The following is a 26,224-nucleotide window of genomic DNA, read 5'->3' on the forward strand; positions in this document are numbered from 1 at the left end:
AACAGGTATGAACATTTTCAGAGGAAACTGTTACGGAGTGGCAACCTACTTTCTAGAAATAAGATTTTTTTTTTTAGCTATGCCTTGTGCCTTGGGGGATCTTAGTTCCCAATATGGAGATCAAACTCTGGGCTCGCAGCAGTGGAAGGGCCAGGTCTTAACCACTGGACCTCCAAGGAATTCCACATGCCATTTTCTACTTCCACTTGTTTCTCTGCACATTCACAAACCTGGGTGTTACAGCTTTGTTTTAATCAACATCAGTCTGATTCCAAAAAGTGGAGTCCCTTTCCCAGAACGTCTTACTGGAGACAAAACAGCTACAGGCTTCCCGCCTCCCACATCTGCTGACTCTAGTCCACTTCTCAGGTTAAACTCCCAAAAGCCAGCTCCATCCCCATCACTCCACCGCAGGATGTCTCTTCTACGAAACTTCTCACTGACCTCTCCATTCTTCATCTCTACAAGTCGGCTTCCTTGGGGTCCTAGGTAGTTGTGAGGGTTGGACACGTAACTATTACACACGTGGTGGTTCACTGCACAGAGGAGTGAACTGCCAGGGGCCTAGTTCTTCATTCACTGGATCAGGGCATCACACCTTCGTTCATGCAAGTCCACTACCCGGAATGCCTTCCACATGCATTTCCACCTGATGAAATCCTAACCACACATCACTAAGTCTGTCTCACATGCTTTATTTCCCAGGAATTCTCTATCCTCTCCTGTCGACTTCTCCCAACCCTAACAAATGCTATATCATCTTTTCCCAAACTTCTATAAAAATTGTGATCACTTCTATCTTACAAAGCTAACTTAGTACTTTTCTTGTTTCATCAAGTGGACTAGATGTGTTGACAGCAGGATCTGTATTGGATTTGCCTTTGTGTTATTTATATCATCTGTCATGTCCTGTGCAAAAGAGGCTTTCATGGGAGGGTGAGATTTTTAACTCAGACTGGAGAAATTTATGGAAAATTGTCATATTCCTTACATACATAAATAGACAAAGAGACAGGCATGGGAGATTAATCTTACAGCTATAAATACAGTTGCAAATGGCCAGTTCCTCAGTTTCAATTGGATAAACAAAATTTTATACAGTGTAAGTGGTTAAGGTCATTTTACATCCTATGAAAATGACAACTATCTTTGCTCAAGCACTGGCTTGTGTGCTGGTCTTCATGCCAGGTGTTATGTGTCTTATCTTGTTTAAGTTGTTCAACAACCCTAAAGGTTAGGTCCTATCACTTGCATTTTGCAACAGAAAAGATTGAGGCTTATAAGAGAAATTAGTCTGCCTGAAACAAGAGAGCCCATAAGTCACAGCATGGGACTCAAATCCATGTCTGTCAGGCTCTTTTCCATCTGCTGATGGCCTCCTTATCACCCGGATGGCTTGACCCCTTAGTATGTCCCTCTAAGTAGAACAGAGAAAGTGGAGAGAGGTGTAGCTGCAGTTCAAACAACTAGCTTCACATATAGGTCCTATGGCTAGACAACTTAGGCATGGCATCAATATTGGTGAGTATAAGGTGGTGGTGGGACAAGGGAGCTGACGTCACTGAGCAAAGAGGGTGCTTGAGGTCAGGTGAGCTGGCTGTCAGCAGGAAGAACTGGAACCCACAGCTGGGCTGGAAGAGAAACCTGCAGCTAAGTGGGGTACATGGTTCCCCAGGAAATAAGCCAAACAGACCTCGTGCCCTGCTTGGAGCAGCAAGATTCATTTTTGATCTGATCCCATCAGGTGGTGAAAGGATCTCACACTGTCTTTGTCTCCGGGTTCAGGCAGGGCTGAGCCTGTGGGAAATCCTTCCAGTCCCTGCAGGAGGCTGGTGTGGGGAAGGTGGGAGAAGGAAGAAAACTGCCTGTGATGAAGACAGACTCCACGGAAAGATGCAAGGAAATGCAGTGGAATCACAAGATATTAAATTATGATGCAAAGGCATGCTTTGTAGAATATAAAAGTGAATAAATCTGTAGGATAACCTTCTAGAGCCTCATGTTCAGTTACCAGAGAGGTTTGGATGATTCATGAGCTCAATTTCAAAATGTCAAAGGAAATATCTTGGAAACCACAGGTTATCAGTCATCAAAAACTGCCTATGGGAGAGAAAGGACTTTACTGGAAGGTCTTGTTCAAATGCAGTGCTGAGTCAAGAGGTCTGGGTGAACCTGAGACTCTGCATTTCTAAGAAGCTCCAGGAGATACAGGTGCTGCTGGCCCTGGCACCACAGTCTGAGTCACAGAGAATTAGGAAGCAGGCAGGGTAAGGGGGACAGTCTGGGAGTGAAGAGAGGGGTTTCTGAGAAAATATCATGTAAAAAAGGAGCAAAGTTAGGAAACATATTTTTGCACATTATAACAAGGTCTAGTAAACATCTCTAAAAATGGATTATCCAAGCAATAGCTCTGAGCAAAAAAAAAAAAAAAAAAAAAAAAAAAAACAAATCAATCTACCTCCAGTGATGGAAAATGCTCTAAAATGGCCCAGGACTTCTCTATTGATCAAATCATTTACAAAATCATCTACGTGAGAAATGCAGCCCATGTTCAGAATCTACCCAGGAAGTCTAGGGTGATATTTACCTCATTTGGGGGCTTTATTTTTACTTGCTATTTCTTCCACGAATTAGAAACCAGCATAGTACCTTCTACACTTTCTTATTGACTCTATCGTCCAGGAATCAGGACAGCAGGGGAAACAATGGAAAAAGAACAGATCCCCACTTCTGCTGGGCGGGCTCACTCCCATGTCCCTTCCAGCAGCCTCTCCCAATCAAATCTAACACTAAAGGGGTGACCGGAGTGATGGGGGTGGGACAGGTGAGCAGGAGAGGGAACATGGGATGTGCACAGGTGGAGTGCAATGGTTTCATGAACACACTGCTGCTGCTGCTAAGTCGCTTCAGTTGTGTCCGACTCTGTGCGACCCCAGAGATGGCAGCCTACCATGCGCCTCCGTCCCTAGGATTCTCCAGGCAAGAACACTGGAGTGGGTTGCCATTTCCTTCTCCAATGCATGGGAGTGAAATGTGAAAGTGAAGTCGCTCAGTCCTGTCCAACTTTTCGTGACCGCATGGACTGCAGCCCACCAGGCTCCTCTGTCCATGGGATTCTTCAAGCAAGAGTACTGGAGTGGGGTGCCATTGCCTTCTCCACTGCCTGGGTATAATCTCCAAACTCAGAAATGAAGCTACTGGTGATGGTCTGAGTAGACCAAGACACCATGAAAAGTCAAGCTATCACAGTTATTAGTTCAGTCTCCAAATCTAATTTTCCCTCAAGCATTTCAGAATCTCAGGTTAACTCTAAGACTTTGGGGGTTTAAAATGGAAGAATAAAAGTATGTTTGTCTCTAAGGTGTACTATAGAGTCATACAATAATAACTAATATTTTTGGCACCTGGGGAAATTTAAGATGAGTGTGAATGAACAGAATTACATTTGTAACAGGAAATCTGACAGACACATTGCTGAACATGAGCTCCAGTGAATGTTTTCCCAGCACAGGAGTCCTCACCTTCTCCCTGGCCTTCAGTGAAACTGGAAATAATAAGGAGAGAGCTTTTGCCATATGATTTACTGAAACTGCTCCCTAGGTATCATTTAGGCATCAAGGTGAATATTTTTTTTCTATCACAAGTGTTGTTTAGTCACTAAGTCATGGCTGATTCTTTTGCAACTCCATGGACTGTAGCCTACCAGGCTCCTCTGTTTATGTGATTCTCCAGGCAAGAATACTGGAATGAGTTGCCATTTCCTTCTCCAGGGCATCTTCCCAACCCAGGGACTGAACCCATATCTCCTGCTTGGCAGGTGGATTCTTTACCACCTAAGCCCATGTCACAAGGATATCACTCATTAAATTATAGCTATACTCTACTAGATGCATCTATGGTGGAAAGAGTTTTAAAGAACAGTTCTTAAAGTATTTAAAACACAAGGTAATCAGTTTATGGAGTTGTCTTGTGTGTGCTTTGGTTATTGGTTGCTCACACCTGTGTTACTCACTCACTCTCCCAGCCAGCAGTCCCTCAGCACCCTCTCGGTGCCCTGCAGAATGCCACTTTCAGGAGATGCCCTCTGATCTTAAGAAGCCTCAGGGTTCTGTGTGACACAGATCCAAAATTACAAAGCATGCCACGGGTGCTTTTAACTGTTATAACATTTACCAATTCAACCATTTTTAAGTGGACAGTTTAATGTTAAGTACATTCACATTGTTGTACAACCAACCTCCAGATTATTTTTGCCTTGTAAAGCTATACCCATTAAAAAACATCTTCCCATTCTTCAGCAACCATCTTTCTACTTCCTGTCTTTATAAATTTTTTTTTAGTCTAAGAACCTCATATAAGTGGAATCATACAGTATTTATTCTTTTTGTGTCTGGATTATTTCACATATCATGATGTCCTCAGGATTCATCCATGGGTCAGAATTTTCTTCCTGTTTTAAAACTGAATAATATTGCATTTTAAGGATATAATACATTTTGTTTCTTCACTCACTTTCAACACGGGCACTTGGGTTGCTTCCTACTTTGGCAGCTATGAACACAAGTGTACCACACACACTGTCTTAAAGAATATATAAGATCCTGTGGAAGCATAGAGGGGCATTAGAGTTGATTGTGAAAATGATACATCCACCATCTAGAGATGGAGAAGTGTCCCTGGGGTCTAGGGCAACATTCACACTGGAAGCTGGGAGGACAAGGTGCTCTGGGAGAATGTACACAAGACAGAGGCTGAGATGGTTGGATGGCATAAAGGACTCAATGGACATGAGCTTGAGCAAACTCAGAGAGATAGTGGAGGACAGGGAAGCTTGGCCTGCTGCAGTCCCTGGGGTTGCAGAAAGTCAGACACAACTTGGCGACTGAACAACACAAGATCCAAGTGTATGGGGTGTGTGTATGGACTCGAGGCTGGAGAGGTAGATGGGGAAGAGATTCCTACTGCCTTGTCTGTTATGGTTTATTCTCTTCTTAAAGAATCAACCCTAGTCCCAGCTGAGGGTCCCAAGCTGAGTGTGAAAGGAACATCACCAGCAGACATGGACACTGGCAAGACCACAAACCCTTCTGCCATTTCCCAAGTGGATCTTCCCCTGCTCCTTTCATTTTGTTTTCATCCACTTTAAGCAGGTCTCTGGACCCTGCGTCCAGCTGGGGCTTCTGGTTCCTCACCCTTGACAGACTCACGATTCTGGACTCTTCTCTGATGGCCCCAAGTTGGCCAAACAGTCCCTATTTGGAGTGTACCTAGGGGTGAACTATGGTTCCAACATCATCTTACCCAGGCCAGTAAGGATCAGATCTGTGCTAAAGAAAAGAGCAGTCTGTGGGTGACAGCAGGGGGATGACAGCTCAGTGTGGGTGAGTGGAGGACAAGTCTCTGGGAAGGGCCAAGGGACAGAGGAGGAGGCTGCAACTGAAAGGTGTCATGGGAGGAAGAGAAGATTCCAGAGGCATAAAGAAGAAAAGATGGACAGGAAGGAGATATTGGAGAGTTATGGACAGGGCGAAAGGGTTGACTTCAGAGACTCCACATGAATAATCAGATGAAACATATAGTATCCTGGGTCAGGTTAAGTTCCAGCTCCAGGATCCAGGGTCCACCAACCACCATGAGGGAGCTCACAACACAAAGAAGTGCTGGGATCCTCACTACATGGTTAGTTTCTAAGAAAGTTTCACCCACGATGTCATCGATCTAATCTGCATCCAAGAGAAACAAAGAGTTCCCTGACACATTGACAAGGAAGTAAACAGCAGATGTGGTGCTAAATCTAGATTTTAAAGAGGTAAATGGCATAAACAAACCTTTTCTTTTGGTTCAGTGCTTACTGTCAGGTCCTTCAATACCAGAGGCCCGTCTGGGCTGTACTTGAAATTCACATTGTTAAAGGCAATCATTCCGTTGTCAGGCCAGTATGCTGGTGGACGAAAGTCAAGTTCCCAGGGTGCTTCTTTCTCAAGCTCTGTATATTCAATCACCCTGTCTGCTGACATCATCTGGAAGATACATGACATCACATGGGTTAGGAACAGAGGGTCTTGTTTATGCATGTTCAGAGACTGTAAATGAGACATTTTGCTTTTTCATCTTGATATCTGCTTTTTTATGGTTAAGAATATCCCAGGTCTTATCATCCCCAAAGCACAGACATAGGAATCTAAGGAGGACTTTGATGATATGCCATTTTCTTGTAACACTTTCACTTACACCTACTTCCTTCAACATGGTATTAAAACTAAAAACTTTAGAAATATGGTAAGATTTTATTGATCCACCTTTCACATCTGAATAGGCAAACCAGAGTTTTCTCAAAGAAAATAATAATTATGAATACTAATCAGTAATGTGCGGCTACAGAAGGGCCCTGTGTCATTGATGAGCAGAAATGGATAGTCATCAAGCCTCATTTTAATTATTAGTCACTTTCTACTCTATAAGAAGAGAAAAGTGGAAAGATTTCATTTTTATTGCTTTTCTCCCTTTAGAAGAAGATGTAAATATTCAAAAGAGGACAAATTTACATATTGATTAAGACCTACTAAACAACCACAATTCAACAAATTTGATAGCACATTTCGAGATGTAGCTTATCCTACAAGAAGGGACAACCACTAATTCAGGTGGTCAACAAGCATAAATGCTAAAATGGGAGATGGCTAGGAGATATGTTAATTAAACAACCAACCTCCAAATGTTAAATTTTACTTTTACCAAAAAAGAGAAATTACCCATTAAGGAACAAAAATAAACCCCTAAGAAATTAACTTATATCCTCTTCAGGATTTTAGAACTTCCTTCTTAACAGTGACATTTATTATCTTTGAATACATCTTGTGATGAATATAACACCTGCTGACATGATACACATAAGACTGAAGAAAAGATATATGTATTTTATTTAACATTAATTTGAACAGATGGAGGAAGGATCTCAAAAACCCTTGTTACTACAATGTAAAAATAACAGCTTTACTACTTTACGCAAGAATTGCTTTTATGCCATTTAATGGCAAGGAGACTAGAAGAGGCTAAGAACATAATGATAAACATCACCATGTTCTCCACTTCGGTGCTTTGCCTGACACACCACTGGAACATCCTCATGAGTGTGAGGGTGAGAGACAGGACCAGGCCAATCTGCCCAGGAGTCCAAGCTAAACAAGGAAGAAGGGGAATAAAGTCAGTCCCATTCTTTTTAAAATTTTATTTTGTCAAAGTATAGTTGTTTTATCTTTGCTGTACAGCAAAGTGATTCAGTTATATACACATTTTTCATATTCTTCCATTGCAGTTTATCACAGGATATTGAATATAGTCCCTTGTGCTATACAATTAGACCTTGTTGTATATCCATATTATATGTAATAGTTGACATCTGCTAATCCCAAGCTCCCAATCCATCCCTCTCCCATAACAACCATAAGTCTGTCCTCTATGTCTGTGAGTCTGTTTCTGTTTCACAGGTAAGTTCTTTTGAGTCTTATTTTAGATTCCTCATATAAGTGATGGGCTTCCCTGGTGCCTCAGTGGTAAAGAATTCTCCTGCCAATGCAAGAGACTTGAGTTCTATTCCTGGGCTGGGAAGATCCCCTGGAGAAGGAAATGGCAACCCGCTCCAGTATTCTTGCCTGGGAAATCCCATGGACAGATGAGCCTGATGGGCTACAGTCCATGGATCAGAAAAGAGTTGAACGTGACTGAGTGACTAAATAACACCAACCACATATAAGTAATATCATGTGGTATTTCTATTTTACTTCACTTAGTATGACAACCTCTAGATCCATCCATGTTACTGCAAATTGCATTACTTCATTGTTGTTTACATCCATCGCATATATGTATCACATCTTCTTTATCCATTCATTTATTGATGGACATTTACATGGCTTCCATGTCTTGGTTATTGTGAATAGTGCTCCTATGATGCAGCAGGGTGCATACATCTTTTTGAATAATAGTTTTGTCCAGATATATACCCAGGAGTGGGACTGCTGGATCATATGGCAACTCTATTAGTTTTTTGAGGAATCTCCACACTGTTTTCCTTAGTGGCTGCACCAATTTAAATTCCCATAAACAGTGTAGGAAGGCTTCCTTTTCCCCACACCCTTTCCATCATTTGTTATCTGTAAGACTTCTTAACAATGGCCATTCTGACTGGTATGGCATGGGGTCTCATTATAGTTTTAATTTGCATTTCTCTAATAATTAGCATTGTTGAGCACATTTGCTTGTGCCTGTTGGCCATCAGTATGTTCTTTAGAAAAATGTCTATTTAGGTCTTGGAGAAGGAAATGGCAACCCACTCCAGTGTTCTTGCCTGGAGAATCCCAGGGATGGGGGAGCCTGGTGGCTGCCGTCTATGGGGTCACACAGAGTTGGACATGACTGAAGTGACTTAGCAGCAGCAGTAGCAGCACATTTTTCAACTGGGCTTTTGTTGCTGTTATTGAGTTGTATAAGGCATTTGCCTATTTTGGAAGTTAAGCCCTTGTCAGTCACATCATTTGCATATATTTCCTCCCAGTCTGTAGGTTGTCTTTTCGTTTTGTTTATGGTTTCCTTTTTGATGCAGAAGCTTGTAAGTTTGATGAGGTTCCATTTATTTTTTTTCTATTGCCTTGGGAGACTGACTTAAGAAAACATTGGTATGACTTAGGTCATGGAATGTTTCGCCTATGTTCTCTTCTAGGAGTTTTATAGTGTCATATCTTATGTTTAAGTCTTTAAGGCATTTTGAGTTTACTTTTGTGTATGGTGTGAGGGTGTGTTCTAACTTTATTGATTTACATGCAGCTGGCCAACTTTCCCAACACAGCTTGCAGAAGAGAGAAAGTCAGTCTTGTTCTTAACTCTAAGCCTTCTGTCACTATACCAGAAAAAGTCCTTTATAATATTTAAATCACCTGCCTATAGTGATTGGAGAAGGCAATGGCACCCCACTCCAGTACTCCTGCCTGGAGAATCCCATGGACGGAGGAGCCTGGTAGGCTGCAGTCCATGGGGTCGCACAGAGTCAGACACGACTGAAGAAACTTAGCAGCAGCAGCAGCAGCATATAGTGATAGTATTACTTATACTTTTACTATCTATTGATTGAGACCATGATACAATGGAAACAAACAAACCAGAAACCCCACTATGAATCCAGAAAGACTATTAAATGAGTTTATTAATCCCAACAGGATTGAGGTACACTTGACAGCATTATACAAGTGAGAAATAATGTCATCATTCAAACTTTGGTCACTATGGTTTCAAGAACCATCATCTAATTTCACTTTCTACATCCAATGCAGCTATAGGCAGAAACCACAGAGAACAAGGCAATGGATTCAAAGAGTCAGTGCTTGAAAATATAAAATACTACTCTCATTGTTCTATTATTAAAGACTGTGATTAAGTGTTGTTGTTTAGTTGCTAAGTCGTGTCCAACTCTTTGTGACCCCATGGACTGTAGTCTGCCAGGCTCCTCTGTTCATGGAATTTCCCAGGCAAGAATACCAGAATGGGTTCCCATTTCCTTCTCCAGGGGATCTTCCCAACCCAAAGATCAAACCTATGTCTCTTGCACTGACAGGCAGATTCTTTACCACTGAGCCACTTGGCAAGCCCCAAATTTTTATTTATTTTCGCTCTTCCAGGTCTAAGTTGCAGCATGTGGAATCAGTGTTGTTAATATGGAATAATTACAGATGGTGAATTTATGCCACATGTCAACACCTGTACATCTGGTATCCAGTGGTGAAGACACTGTTCTTTCATATAAAGAATCTTTGTCACCCCAGTGCACCAGGCACCTGGAACCAAGAGATCAGAGAAGCCTTAAAGCTAAAACCTAAAGCCCAAGGGTGGACAAAATGCTTAATTGTAAACTTGGCTCTCTCCTCCCAACTACATAAGTCTGCTTGCTATAGCTATGTAGAACTTAACTTATCCAAAGAAAAAGAATAAAGGCCTCATCAAGACTCAAATGACTCCTCTCTATGGGCCAAACTATGGAATCATATGTTGCAAATGCTTTACTACCATTCATTAGAACCAATGGTTTATGATATTAGATAAAGTGGCAAGAGTTCAATTTAATAACTGTTAATACACCTAGAAATTATAATCATACCACAAATACTTATTCACATCTGTACTTACATTCTTTCAGAATCAGGGCCCCAAAGGCAACAGCAATGACCAAGATGGCACAGACAACATCCAGACACATGGCAAAACACTGGGACATGGTCGAAAGCATTAACCAGCTCTCTGGATTTATGAACCATAATAAGCATAATAAATAAGTGGGAGAAAAAAAAAACATGTTAGCTGCTTTGAATGAGTCAGTAAAGCTACATAAGATTTTTACACAACGTAGTAGATCAGCCAAGTGACACACCCACATAACTAGGTCTTGACATCAGACCATATATAGGACACGTACACAGGAATCAATCCAGGTGCTTTATGGGAAGCACCCACGGAAAATGTCAACCCACAGGTTAGAAACAGAAATGTGATCCTAATAAAGAAGATGGAGAAATGGTCTCATTGGTGCATTTCTTGCTGCGCTGGGTGTCAGAGTGAGGCTCATCCTCTCACAAAGTCAACCATTCCCAGCTCCCTGATAGAATGTGCAGCTCATACACTGCTTCCAGCACTGTCTGCACTTACTATACATGTTTACTCTGAGGAGCTGGTATCTAAATGGCCATGAGTTAACAGGATTTTCAATGTGGCTTTCAAAGTTCCATTTTATCTTCAAAATAAAATAAAGATTGGAAAGATGGGTCTGAGTTTTACAGGCTTAGAGCATATTCTGACATTTCTGCCCAGGAAAAAAAAAATTAACTGATACAAAGTGTAATATATATCAACTGGGTGGGAAATCAGGAAATTATTTTCCTCAATTACATCTGCTGCCCTGAATGTTCTGAAAAGAGAGTCAGCAAACTACAGCAGGGGTAGGGGGCAGGGGAGGGTGGGGAGGGTGGGGAGTGGCAAGAACAGCACACCACTTTCTTTTATAAATAAAGTTTTATTGGAGAACCATCATGGCCATTTGCTGATGTAGTATTTGTGCCTACTTTGGTGCTACAATAGCAAAGTCGAGCAGCTGCAACAGAGACAGTATGGCACACAAAGCCTACCATGTTTACTATTTGGCTCTCTGAAAAAACTGTTTGTTGACTCCTGTCCTAAAGGGACAAAGCCATAGGGCAAACTGACAGCTGGACAATACAAGCCAGTTAGGAGAGAAGTGGGGTGTGACGGGGGAGAGGGGAACACAGAGGGGATGCTGAGAGGAGGGTGGGGGAGGCAGGTGTGCAGGGAGGGAACCTGAGGCTGACACAGACAGAGGCGCTGGCCGGCAAGACCACCTGAGAGGGGGGTCAGGACTCTGAAGGGAGCACATCCCATCCTTTGAAATCATTTCCAGAAACTTACAGACCTGAGTGCAAGTCTTGGCACGTCTCAAACAGTTTCTGAAACTTTTGTTGGGCTTTGTATGCCCGGATGGTCCGGAGTCCCTGGAGAGAAGATGCTAAGTGGGAAAATACTGGGCTTTGTTCTGTGGAAGCAGAGACAAACAACATACATAGTCAGGGAGGCTGGATGTGAGGAAACCCACTACCTCCCATGTTCTTTGGTTGCGTGTCCTGCCAAAGGGCACATCTGGCGCTTCCTGGAGGGCTGCCTGGGGGAGGAGGGATGATGCCCTTTCTGGAGTGGATCCTCCACGTGACCCTCAAGCTCCTGCTCACACCAACCTTCACTTTAACAACCTGGAAATGAAAAATTCTCTTTGAACCTATCTTTGACTAAATTAAAACTGTAGCTAGTTTTAGATAATGAACTTGGATTTTTCCACTTAGTAGATACAGACAACCATGGGAAACAGTATATTTCTCTTCTTGGCTTTGTTTCTAGAAGATGAAGTTTGCATTAATTTGCAGTCACTATCCATAGTCAAGGTTTCTGATACAAACATCTTTCCTTATGTTTTTATAATCATCCACATTCCTTTTTTTAAAATCTTATCTCCTTATGATTTTATGTTAATAATGATTAACTATATCTGTGCATTAACAATGAGATAAGCACTAGAGAATTTCATCCTATGTGGTTATCTGTAGAATAGAATGAGTGAGTGAAAGTCGCTCAGTCGTGTCTGACTCTTTGTGACCCGTGGACTATACAATTCATAGAATTCTCTAGGCCAGAATACTGGAATGAGTAGCCTTTCCTTTCTTGTGGGGATCTTCCTAACCCAGGGATCAAACCTAGGTGTGATTAACTATAAATCATGCTCCCCATTATTCTAAAACTAGGAATTTGAATGTAGTAATAGACTAAATGGGTACTGAATAGATCCCCTTCCTTTGTTCTCCCAAGGCAGTTATTTTCAGCATTCATTTATATGAAAAGCCTTGGGGAGGGTGGCCACAGTGTGGCATCACCCCAGGTACTGGTGATGATAAAGAGCAAATCTGAAAATAACAGGGCTTATCTTTTCAAAACACTTAACAACTGCAACTTATTTGCCATCTTTGGAGTATGTGAGAGAATGTATTTTCCAAATGTATCACCTCTGACATTGTGAATATATTTCCTGATGCCTCTTTTCCTTTTCCTAATCTTTTTCTTTCCTTTTTCCTCGTAAGTCTGGGGAAGAAAAATTCCCTATTTTCCTTCTACATTAATTGCAACATGATATAACATTTTATGTTTAGAAAAATGTTTACTGAGTGGCTGCTATGTCAGGGAGTATGCCGTGAGCTAGACAGAAGCAGTCCCTGTCCTCATGGGGCTTACATTCGCTCTCCTTGTGCTGAAATGCAAAAGCTGCAGGTGACCCGCCACCAGCTCTGCTTGCTTCAAGGGCCACACTGACTCACAAGGGCAATTACCTGTTGATCTAGGGAGAAATTCCAAAAGAGAGAGTCTGCAGGATGTCAGGGGTCTGGGTAATTACGGCATAAATGGAAGCCAGCCTGCACTGCCACCCCAGCCTGAGAGCCCTGGGACTCACTTGCACATTCCAGGCGCTTGACATCTCCTGATGTATTTAGGAAATAGAGCTGAAGCAGGAAGAAAATGATGCCAAGGAGAGCCAGGGGTATCGCAATCCAAGGAATCATAGCCACCATCACGATCACCACGCCAATCACAAGTAGAAATGTCTGAAATAGTGAAGAAAGACATGGAGGCCTCCTTATGAAGGATTCTTTTCAAAGATAAACTTTAATAGATTGTTCTATTAGGATTAAACTCCTTTCCTCGAAAGATGTGTTGGAATGTCAGGGAAAACTTTCCTATCCAAAGGAAAAAAAATTATAGATGCTCATTACAATATGTATTGCATGTGTCCAACACTATGATAAGAACTTTCTAGGCATTAGCTCTTTTGATACACTCAGTAACCCTATGAGGCAGGCATTACTTTTTATTTTGGCCATGCCATGAATCTGGTGGGATCTCAGATCCCTGACCAGGGATTGAACTTGGGCCACAGCAGTGAAAGAAATCAATCCTAGCAGTCCTCACCAGTAGACACCAGAGAACTCCCCTAGGCAGTACTATCTTTAACGGATGAGAATATTTGAGACTCAGAGGGTAGTTGTTGAATCCCAAACTATCAGGAGTCAGTAGGTGTTACTGATACTAAACAGATGAGCAAGAAGATATCAGAGATGAGGAATTCAGAAACCTTAGCTATTGACACAGGGATAAAAAAGTAGTTAATTATAAATTCTAAGCCCAGTAAAAGGGGGAAAAATGGAAATGTCTACCTTTGGAAACATGAATTCCACTTTCTTGGTTTTCCATCCTTAGTTAATATTTACTGAGTGCTGACTGTGTACAGGGCTGCACATTCGAAACTTCACATGTATGAAGTCGATAATCTTTACAATAGCCCTATCAAGTAATAGTGTTATCTCATTTTACAGATCGAGACACTGAGGCACAAGAAGAGGAAAAGCAACTTGATGGAGACTGGAGACTGCAAAGCCTAAGTCATGGAGCCTGAGAGGTCATGTCTTGAGCCATTATGACATATTTAGGCTTTTTCCCAACATACAGCTAAGTAACATTATGCTAAGTATTTAAAACGTCCATTTCAAAGGTGAGTGATTATTGCAACAGCAGATACCATTTACCAGGTGTTCGCATGTGCTAAGAGTTCCACAAACATTTCACTTAATCATCACCTCACCCCACAAGGTGATTTTATATTGGGAAGTGATCTTGGCCCAAAAAAGCAGCAGGCAGACTAGAAACCCAAGTCCTTGGCTGACTCTGATTTAAGTATCTTTATCAAGAAAAGTATAATATGATGGTGGAAAGCTTCAGGCAAGAATGCAGTCAACACTTAGCATCTGCCTGTTATGAAAGTGGAGTGAATAATAAAGATGTGCAGATTTACATGGCCTGGACCAAGGCCTCTGAAGGTTACAGACCTTCAGTTCAGTTCAGTCGCTCAGTCGTGTCCGACTCTTTGCGACCCCATGGACTGTAGCCCACCAGGCTCCTTTGTCCATGGGGATTCTCAAGGAAAGACTACCAGAGGGGTTTGCCATTCCCTCCTCCAGGGGATCTTCCCAACTCAGGGATCAAACCTAGGTCTGCTTTACTGCAGGTGGATTCTTTACCATCTGAGCCACCAGGGAAGCCCTGATCACACAATACCTTGCTTAATCTGTTGATTCTTTCCATGGATCACAGTGGAAATGAAGAATGATTAATTAAAGGATGACTTGATCTCTTCCCTAGCTTCCCCTTCACTAATTTTGTGAACAAGATGGCATCTGAAGAAAGAGCATGAGAAGTCGACAAATCTGCACACAGTGGGGGACGGTGATGACTCTGACCTCCATCTCCCTGATCAACTGTAATTACTTCCCTTTTTCCCTTTAAAAACTTTCATGGTTGAGCAGACTCTTCAGAGGTAGTTTTTGGGGGACGCTGAATCCACCATCTCCCAATTGCTGGCGTTTGGGTTAAAGGCAATTATTCTTCCTACTAATACTTATGAGTATTGATCTTGTAGGTGGTGAGCAGTGGGACCTGGTTCCATACCATCTGGATAAAAGATATTTTTGTAGGGTTGTTTGTTTGCTTAAATACCTTAAGTCACAGCACTCAACATGTGAAAAGCTACCTACAAAAATAAAATTTCTGAGATGACTTTGATCCCATGCTCAAATTATGGGCTTAGATGCACTTGTCTTTAAAGGCTTTGTGTCTTAAACAACTCCTCTCTACTTTCCTGGTAAAGGTATTATTTTCACCTTATTATTACATATCTTTCTCAGTAACCACACCTGGCTTTATCCAAAACAAAACAAAAAAGTTGCAGTAAATATGTGTCCTTTGTGGTAATACAATGCATAATTTAGCTCATCTAAACTATCTCTCTATAAGAGGTGCTTGTTTCCGTTATGAAATGCGCTCACAGTAAAGGGAATCCACACCAGCCATCTGTAAGGCAGAGGGAGGACCGCTTGCCCTGCATGTCGCTGCTTCAGACCAACCTTGACGTTACTGTGGAGCCACTTCTGCCCCAGGAGTTACTCATGTTAACTCAGCCTCCCAATCACAGCTGCCCCTTTCTCTCACAACCATGACCTTTTCTGAAGGTAACAAGCACATCACCAGGCTGAAAGCCCACCCTTAACCAGTGTGAAAAGGCCTTGAAAAACAGGCACTTTACTATTCCCTGTGAGAACTCTGACAGGACTGCTTTGTTACCTGGATTAAATCTTGAAATGTCAGGGGCAGTAAGTCATCCATAAGCCCGATGTCTTTGCAGAAACGATTTAAAATTCTTCCTGAAAGAACAGGATATGAGAAATTACTCATTTCCCCAGTCACGCCCTTTAAGAGAAAGAATTCATGAACAAATGAAAACAATATTTTTAAAGTACATATATATATTTAATATATTACAGAGTCATATGAAATATGCCAGTGTCAGTGGTAAACAAAGAGAAAATAGGATGATACCTAGAGAAATAAAAATACCAAATGACCGTCAGTGAGGAATTGAAATTGAGGCATTATTTTTTAAAAGAATTGGTGGGGGGAATCTTGTGGCAGTATCAAGAAAGGTTGGTGGATTTGAGAAAGTTTCCTCTTTTATATCAATCCAACCTGAGACACCTACCAAGTGCCAAATTGGTAAACAGCTACAAAATACTTAAATTAATCCCAATTATTACACTAATTTTGCTGATACTTTTTAAATAAACATAATTACAAACTCTCTGATATTTTTTTTTCCTTAAAAAAGTTTATAGCACCTTACATTTTGAAAAATTGTGGATTCCTGCCATTTCCAAGTTGTGAGCTAACTACACGGGTAATAAATCATTATTTTCAGAGGTACAGCAGGTGGGGCAAAGACTCATGCTTAAGCATCCAAGAAAACCAGAGGCATATAGGTAGGAAAACAGAAATATTTCTTAATGACTAAAAGGTAACTTATCATCATTGATTTTATTTCCCTTCTCAGAATCCATGAAAACAATATATCCTAAAGACTGTAGGTTTGGAAGATTGTCACTGAGCAGGATCTCTGATAAAAGCTATGGAGCATGTCCACTGGAAAATGCCCACATGCATTGTTTTATGATTTGGGGGGGATTCTTAAACCATGAACCATAAGAACTGGGGTGGCCATGAGAGACATGGGCCAGGTGAGAACTGTTTATTCTGGGGGAACAGAACATCATCTGTCAGTTGACTCCTCCTGTCACAGGAATGCACTCCTAAAAAGTACATGCACTTTGTCTCCAAGAAGGGTACTTTTCCTGGCCCAGTGCACCTCAAATGCCCTTCAGGGCAAAATGCAGTCTGTAGCTCCTATCTTTGAGAGAATTATAGCTGCCAAAAGTTGAAACCTCTGTCATGCAGCAGATCTCTGAAACATTAGATGGTATACGGAAACTACTATCACAAAAATCCTCTGAAGTTTTATAAGCTATTTTTGCTTTTCTTTTTCATTAAATATTTATAAGCGAGTTCTACAGGATGACAGAATCATTCATTTCAGAGCTTCAGGCCTTTCAGACATGATTGAGGCTGAATGTAAGACTCAGGACAAGTAGATGCTCCCTGCCTAACACATGCAGCTACCTGACAGCCAGGTGTTCATTGAGTAAGTGCTCTCTGTCTTCACTCAGGTCTCTCTACCCAAAACTACGCATTTCTTCACCTACCTCAATGCCATTATATATCCCAAATCGTAAGTTATGACATTTACATGGTTAGTTTACTAATGCTAATTGGACAGTATTTATAGGAGAGTTGTATTTATTCTGTTGCATTTGTTATGCCTTTAACAGCTTTAAAAATATAATCTACAGCTTATAAGAACTGACCAGGAATCTCATTTTTATCCCAGGTTGCTTTAACCATATTTTGCATAAAAGGAAGTTTTGAGGTATCAGACTGTCCATGTGTTAGAAATGCAGAAAGACTGCCTGGATTTAACCAGACTGAACAAAACACAGAATGTCTCTGAAAACATCCTGTAATAAAATTTGAAGCCTTGACAATCTAAAACTGTCTTAGGTCAACTTTAATTCTCACTTGTGAAATTTGTCATTTTTCATACTTTTTGAAAAAGCTGAATACATAGGCATTCTATGTTTTGACCAGTAATAACCTTTTTTAAAACTATAGTAAATTCCTGCTACTCTTAAAAAGTACATCCACTTCCCTGGAATAATTCCAATGTTCATTTTAAATAGAACTTATAACTTTATAAAATTTCCAGCTGTCTATTACACAATAGACCTGTAAGAAACTTTTGCCTTATCATTTTCAAGAAAAAAGTAAACCAGACGTTTGGTGCTTATATGCAAAATTAAGCTCTCCCTGTGAAACAAAATTAAAATGAACTCTTGAGTGAAGCAAAGCCCTGATGAAAACAGAAACAAGGACAAAACAAGCAAACAAAGAAAAAACATGCTGTGGATTTTTTGTGGTTTATTTGTCTTGTTTATTTGTATTAATTATTTTTCTATTTTTCCTTGCATCTGGGAAATCACATGCATCATTTCCCATTCCCAGTTGTTTTATCAAATTTATCATATTAATTTGAATTTTATAGAAGAAAAAGACCAAAAAATCCATAACGTTGCATCAGGTCACTTAATCAAAAAATCAGTTAATGCCAGCTATTTGCTATGCATTTCTTTAAATGCTTTACATGTATTAATTCTCCTTGTTCTCACACACAAAAACGTTGAGAATATTATCTCTACTTAGTAGAGTACTAAGTAATAGTTGAGTACTATTATCTCTACTCTACAGAAAAAGTTGAGGTCAACAGAGGTTAAACTTGACAAGGGTCTGTCTTTTGGTGGCTGGGATGGGACTCACATTCAGAAGTTCAGTTCAGTCCGGTTGCTCAGTTATGTCTGAATCTTTGCAACCCCATGAATCACAGCACGCCAGGCCTACCTATCCATCACCAACTCCCGAAGTTTACCCAAATTCATGTCCATCGAGTTGGTGATGCTATCCAGTCATCTCATCCTCTGTCATCCACTTCTCCTCCTGCCCCCAATCCTTCTCAGCATCAAGGTATTTTCCAATGAGTCAACTCTTCACATGAGGTGGCCAAAATACTGGAGTTTCAACTTCAACATCAGTCCTTCCAATGAAAACCCAGGACTGATCTCCTTTAGGATGGACTTGTTGGATTTCCTTGCAGTCCAAGGGAGTCTCAAGAGTCTTCTTCAACACCACAGTTCAAAAGCATCAATTCTTTGGTGCTCAGCTTTCTTCACAATCCAACTCTCACATCCATACATGATCACTGGAAAAACCATACCTTATGTTGGCAAAGTAATGTCTCTGCTTTTGAATATGCTATCTAGGTTGCTCATAAGTTTCCTTCCAAGGAGTAAGCGTCTTTTAATTTCATGGCTGCAATCACCATCTGCAGTGATTTTGGAGCCCCCCAAAATAAAGTCTGACAGTGTTTCCACTGTTTCCCCATCTATTTCCCATGAAGTGATGGGGCCAGATGCCATGATCTTTGTTTTCTGAATGTTGAGCTTTAAGTCAACTTTTTCACTCTCCTCTTTCACTTTCATAGAGACTCTCCAGTTCTTCTTCACTTTCTGCCATAAGGGTGGTGTCATCTGCATATCTGAAGTTATTGTTATTTCTCCTGGCAATCTTGATTCCAGCTTGAGCTTTTTCCAGCCCAGTGTTTCTCATGATGTACTCTGCATATAAGTTGAATAAGCAGGGTGACAATATACAGCCTTGACGCACTCCTTTTCCTATTTGGAACCAGTCTGTTGTTCCATGTCCAGTTCTAACTGTTGCTTCCTGACCTGCATATAGGTTTCTCAAGAGACAGGTCAGGTGGTCTGGTATTCCCATCTCTTTCAGAATTTTCCAGTTTATGGTGATCCACATAATCAAAGGCTTTGGCACAGTCAATAAAGCAGAACTAGATGATTTTCTGGAACTCTCTTGCTTTTTCGATGATCCAGCAGATGTTGACCATTTGATCTCTTGTTCCTCTGCCTTTTCTAAAACCAGTTTGAACATCTGGAAGTTTACAGTTCACGTACTGCTGAAGCCTGGCTTGGAGAATTTTGAGCATTACTTTACTAGTGTGTGAGATGAGTGCAATTGTGTGGTAGTTGAGCATTCTTTGGCATTGCCTTTCTTTGGGATTGGAATGAAAACTGACCTTTTCCAGTCCTGTGGCCACTGCTGAGTTTTCCAAATTTGCTGGCATATTGAGTGCAGCACTTTCACAGCACCATCTTTTAGGATTTGAAATAGCTCAACTGGAATTACATCACCTCCACTAGCTTTGTTTGTAGTGATGCTTTCTAAGGCCCACTTGACTTCACATTCCAGGATGTCTGGCTCTAGGTGAATGATCACACCATCATGATTATCTGGGTCGTGAAGATCTTTTTTGTATAGTTCTTCTGTGTATTCTTGCCACTTTTCTTAATATCTTCTGCTTCTGTTGGGTCCATCCCATTTCTGTCCTTTATCGAGCCCATCTTTGCATGAAATGTTCCCTTGGTATCTCTAATTATCTTGAAGAGATCTCTAGTCTTTCCCATTCTGTTGTTTTCTTCTATTTCTTTGCACTGATCACTGAGGAAGGCTTTCTTATCTCTCCTTTCTATTCTTTGGGACTCTGCATTCAAATGGGAATATCTTTCCTTTTCTCCTTTGCTTTTCACTTTTCTTCTTTTCACAGCTGTTTGTAAGGCCTCCTCAGACAGCCATTTTGCTTTTTTCCATTTCTTTTCTATGGGGATGGTCTTGATCCTTATCTCCTGTACAATGTCAGGAACCTCAGTCCATAGTTCATCGGGCACTCTATCAGATCTAGTCCCTTAAATCTATTTCTCACTTCCACTGTATAATCATAAGGGATTTGATTTAGGTCATACCTGAATGGTCTAGTGGTTTTCCCTACTTTCTTCAATTTAAGTCTGAATTTGGCAATAAGGAGTTCATGTTCTGTGCCACAGTCAGCTCCCGGTCTTGTTTTTGCTAACTGGATAGAGCTTCTCCATCTTTGGCTGCAAAGAATATAATCAATCTGATTTCAGTGTTGACCATCTGATGATATCCATGTGTAGAGTCCTCTCTTGTGTTGTTGGAAGAGGGTGTTTGCTATGACCAGTGAGTTCTTTTGGCAAAACTCGAATGTGGGGTAGCTCCTCTCGGCCATGCCCCTGACCTCAGACGTGGGGTAACTCCTCTTCGCTGCGGCCCCTGACCTCCCACATTCAGAAGAGCTGACTCCAAAGTCTGTTTTCTTTACCAAGGGTCACATGGATCCCACATGACATAGTGGTTCAAAACCACTATTGAAAAATAAAGAAAAACCATTCAATTTAGTCTGGGTAAAGTCTAGAGTCATTTTAATTTGCTGGTTAATTTTCAAACTTTAAATTCCACAACTCACAACTCTTTAATAGAATCTAATAATATGGATCTTATTCCAGTGTGACAGTCTAATTCAAAAGGAGCCTTTCTCTCTCTCTCTCTCTCTCTCTCTCTCTCTCTGAATCAGTGATACCACTGATACCACTCTGAGTCAGTGCTGCTTAAGATAACTGTGCTTCTGTCAAAAGGATCTTGACTGTGCCAGTGAAGTGACTGGCACAGCTATTACAAAGCTTTGTCCTAGCAGAACTGAGACATTGGAACATCTCTGCCTTCATCCCAACTCCATGTCTATTAATAGATTTTAAATGTATACTGATGACAATCAAAGTTTCCTCTCTTATCTGACATCAAATTTTAAAACATGGACATAACAATTAAGGGAAGAGAAAAGATGAGGTATGTTTTAAAAAATACTCGATGTTTATCCACAATTTATAAGGTACTCATTTTAGCACCTAAGACTTCAAACCTTAATCTCATCTAGAAAGCAGTCATTGGATACAGTAAGAACCAAGATAAGACATACCTGAAAACCAGGCCAATTAAGCATGAAACTCCTACAGTTGCTTTGTGAAGGGAGATGGGAGTGGTTAGAAAATTTGGCACCAAAAGGAATTCAACCTCCTTCAGTTTTTAGAATTTCCCATTGTAGGAGTGAAATCTACTCACCTGGTCTAAAACATTGGTCAATTTGTTAATAAAGCTAGCTAATCTTGTAAGATAAACCACTAATTGTCTAGGTTACACAGGTGCTGCCTTTTATACCTTTTGTTAATCTGGCTATTTGTGTCACAAGTGTTTACTTAATCTTAAATCAAGGAAAAAACAGTTTTCTAGTAACACTGATGACTCATCATTTTGTATTTATTTTCCTTCCATTCACAGGGCTATGTCAAGATTAACATTTAAAAATCAGCATTCCTCACCTTTACCTTTTAAGGGCCTGTAGTTTATAAAGTAAAACAATTAGGTATCAAATATTTGATCCTCCTAAGATTCATCTTCAATGCACATTAAATCCCAGGGAAATGTATTAAGTGTTTGGCAGTTTTGTCTTCTTTATTGACAGACAGCAGAAATTTGGCAATTTTATTTCTTTGACAGAAAACAAAACTTGGAAGCTTGACCGACAGACAACAAACTTGATGGTTCCATGAAACAGCTTCCAGTGAACTAATATATGTGATTTTCTCTTCATGACATCATATACCAGAAACAAAGTCCATCCTAAATTATGTATTACAAATTCTACTTTTGAAAATAAGATAGGAAAGAGTTCAATTTAATCTACCACTAAGTGAGTAGGTAATTGATTGACTCAAACCTTTGGGCAAACTAGGCTTATCTTTGTGATACTTATTTAGGTTTGAATTTTCCTGAAGGAATGAAGTCCTGCTAATAGATATAGGAGGGGGAAGCAAGATAAACATTAGTGTGCTGGCTGCTCTAAGATCAGTGAACTTGAAGATTTAAGCTTGGTCCCAAATTCTTGAATAATAAATGAACTAGTGTCTAGAGAAGCCTATAGGTCTTGAACATGAAGAACCTGGCTAACTGTGGTCATGAGACCTCATAGGCTGAAATAATAGAAATTCAGTTCCTTTTAATGCTCCCAACTTTACAAGTGTAGTTTTCACATTAACAGTCAAAGTGGAGCAACTTCACAGCCATAATAGCATGGGCTCCTCCAGTCACTTCCTTGTTCTAACTTCCTAATAAGATGTGATCTGTGTGGGCCACTGCATTTTACCATCCTGTGCTCCTCACAGTGCCTGGACCAAACAACATGCACTGAATAAATCTACACAAGACGCTGCCCTCAACATTCTTATTTAATCCTCACAACAGTCTTGTGAAACAGGAAGAGCAGCATCTCCATTTCACAGGAAATGCATTTCCCAGACACCATGTCATCATTGTCACTAAGGCTCATTAGGCACCGACCACGTGCTAAGCACTGTGAATGTATTAACTAACTTGGCACAGTTATAAAAAATCTGACTGCCAATGCAGGAGATGCAAGAGACACGGGTTTGATTCCTGGGTCAAGAAGATGCCTTGGAGTCAGAAATGGCAACCCACTCCAGTATTCTTGCCTAGAAAATTCCGTGGACAGAGGAGCGTGGTGGGCTATAGTCCATGGGGTCACAAAGAGTTGCACACGACCGAGTGACTGAGCACAACAATGCCCACAACATTAAGATCAGTCAGGTGTGAATAGAATCCTCATTTTACAGATAAGAAAACCAAGAAATAGAGAATTTAAGTAACAAACACATACGTATTAACATAATTATAAATAGCTATTACTATTAGTAACTAGCACCAGTACTGAACCCAGGCAGTTGGCTCCAGAGTCCATACTTTTAAATCAAGGCAGACAACATCCTACCTTGAGATCTGCCTGCCCAATAGTGTCCACCTGCTTTGGCCTACAGTCCTATGGCTAGTTGATGACTAGGCCAAGGCTACTTCTGTCTGACCTCCAGCCCACCTCCCTTAACAGGTCCTGTCAATTATTACTTGCATAAGCAAAGCCACCCTGGGCCTCACAAAAAATCTAACCAATTAGATAAAGTGGGCATGTACACTGATGAACTAATTCCTCAAAGAAACCCAGTATGGAGGCTACCTTCCAAAACAGGATAGGTGAAAGACACAGGGTGGAGACATCAACCACTGGGAAACCTCCAGGGACACTCATATTGAGAAACTTACTACTGAGCATCCACCTGCTATGTACCACAAAGCCTCTTCTTACATGTCAGCAAAAGTCCACTATAAAACTATAGAGTTAATTTCATTGAAGAGGATATTACATTTCATCAATCTTCTAATTAATTTATCATTGCCATTTTAGGTAAATCTCAAAGTGTCCGCACATGCCAGAAGCTCTGTGATTCCAGAAATGGATGGGAAATGAAAGAAAGAAACGCACAGCCTGTCTCATGAGAGAGATTCCTTGTTAGAAGTTCCCTCCTAAAGAATAACTTAGCTTGTGGGCTGTGCTTAGTTGCTCAGTCATGTCTGACTCTTTGTGCCCCATGGACTGCAGCCCACTAGGCTCCTCTGTCCACGGGGATTCTCTAGGCAAGAATACTGAAGTGTGTTGCCATGCCCTCCTCCAGGGGATCTTCCCAACTCAGGGATCACACCCAGGTCTCCCACATTGCAGGTGGATTCTTTATCATCTGAGCCACCAGGGAAGCTTAACACCACATAACACAGCCATCATTTTTTTAATTTCTTTTTTAATTAGAGGAAAATTGCTTCACAATGTTGTATTGGTTTCTGCCATACTACAATGTGAGTTAGCCATAATTATACATATACCCCCTTCCTCTGAAGCCTCCCTCCCCCCTCCCCATTGCACCCCTCTAGGTTATCACAAAGTGTCAGGCTGGGCTCCTTGTGTTTTATATCAACTTCCCACCAGCCGTCTATTTTACACATGATAGTGTTTGTATGTCCGTGCTACTCTCCTTCCCCTGCTGTGCCCGGAAGTCCATTCTCTACATCTGAGTCTCCACTCCTTTCCTGCAAATAGGTTCATCAGTACCATTTTTCTAGATTCCATGTATATGCATTAATATACAATATTTGTTTTAATCTTTCTTACTTCACTCTGTGTAACAGGCTATAGGTTCATTCACCTCACTACCACTAACTCAAGTAGTCAGCAATGTTGAAATACATTTCCATCAAATATATGGTGTTTTGTATGCCAGGCAACAAATGGGTTCCTAAATCATTATGCAAAGTGAACATTTATTTTTCCACAAACACAAATTGGAATAAAAGCTTATATGCTTCTATATTCAGATTTTCTCTGGTAGGAGGAAAAACATCAGCTTTTTATAGAAAATGGATCAACACAGGACAGTGATTTTCTTTCAAGTATCTCCTCCATTTTCAAACATAAGCCATAATAAGGCACAAAATGGGTTTGTTAACAACCATTTTTACTGAGAAAACTTGGTGTCTGACTTACCTATTGAGTTTCTATCGAAGAACAATACCAGAGATCTCAAAATGGACTCTACCATTTTGTTGTGCAAAATTTGTGAAGAATGAACAAGGATGTAGAATAAAACCAGAGATCTCGTGATGCCGAAAAAGATGGTAAATACATTTAAACCTGAAATAAAGAAACATCACTCAGCACAAGATCTCTGCTTTTTCTTCAATGATCCTAAAGCAGAGCAAACACTTTATAAGTGCATTATGTATTTTATGCTATAATTTATGTATAAATTCATATATAGAATAAATTTATACATATAATAGATTCTATAAGAGTTTAATACAATCACAAATACATTCATAAAGAATATAAAAATCACTGTTTCTCATTAAATATAAACCACATGGGGAAAACATCAGGTGTAAGCTACAACTTCAGGCTTTCCTAATTCAAGTACAAGTTCTAATAAAACTGAGAAGAAAGAAAATGATAAAATGCAGTCATCTTTTTTTCTCTGAATATCAAATCTTACTAACTACAACATGTCTCACAATTTAAAAGTGAGGTATGTTTTGGTACCAAACAAAAGTTGGCTTTAAGGCAATAAATAGTAGACTGAATAATGCAGAAAATGAATATGTGATGCGAAAGATTGATCATGGGAAATCACCCAATCAGAACAGCAGACAGAAACACAAATGTAAAAAAAAGAAAAAAAAAAAAGCAATATGAGACCTATTTGATAATATAAAGCATGCCAATCTAGGCATAATAGAAATTCCTGAAGGAGAAGAAAGGAAAAAAAGGATTAAAATGTATTAGAAGAAACTATGGCAGAAAACTTTCCAAATATAAAGAAGGAAACAGATATTTTAGTACAGAAGCAGAGGGTCCCAAGTGAGATAAGCCTGAACAGACCTAAACAAAGACATATACAATTAAAATGGCAGAAGTTAAAGAGAAGATTCAAAGACAGCAAGAGAAAAACAAAAGTTAATTACAAAGGAATCCCACCCCCACCCCCAGCCCACCCTGGGCCAAGGCTATTAGTTGTTGTTTCTACAGAAAAGTTGCAGGCAAGAAGGGAATGGCAAGATATATTCAAGGTCCTAAAAGGGAAAAAAATCTGCAACCTAGCATACTCTATCCAGCAAGATGAGCACTTAGAAGGAGAGATAAAAGTTCTCAGACAAGCAAACAGCAAAACAATACCAAACTGTCCTAAAGGATATACGAAAAGTGAAAATGAAAGTTGCTCAGTCTTGTCCTTTGTGACCCTGTGGACTACAGTCC

General features: G+C 40.4%; 1 protein-coding gene across 3 annotated transcripts in view; it reads right to left on the minus strand.

Annotated features, from left to right (window-relative positions):
• LOC102413663 (ATP-binding cassette sub-family C member 4) overlaps nt 1–26,224 on the minus strand; it is a 122,335-nt gene that overhangs the window by 22,527 nt on the left and 73,584 nt on the right. For all 3 annotated transcript variants that reach the window (XM_044926924.2, XM_044926923.2, XM_044926922.2), the window contains exons 19-25: nt 24,959–25,105; nt 15,772–15,851; nt 13,052–13,202; nt 11,471–11,590; nt 10,177–10,287; nt 7,078–7,178; nt 5,829–6,020 (exon numbers count right to left, since the gene is read on the minus strand). In XM_044926924.2, coding sequence (XP_044782859.2) covers nt 5,829–6,020; nt 7,078–7,178; nt 10,177–10,287; nt 11,471–11,590; nt 13,052–13,202; nt 15,772–15,851; nt 24,959–25,105 — 902 coding nt within the window. The remainder of the gene's footprint in view (nt 1–5,828; nt 6,021–7,077; nt 7,179–10,176; nt 10,288–11,470; nt 11,591–13,051; nt 13,203–15,771; nt 15,852–24,958; nt 25,106–26,224) is intronic.

The sequence above is a fragment of the Bubalus bubalis genome, chromosome 13, assembly GCF_019923935.1.
Source record: "Bubalus bubalis isolate 160015118507 breed Murrah chromosome 13, NDDB_SH_1, whole genome shotgun sequence".
NCBI lineage: Eukaryota > Metazoa > Chordata > Mammalia > Artiodactyla > Bovidae > Bubalus > Bubalus bubalis.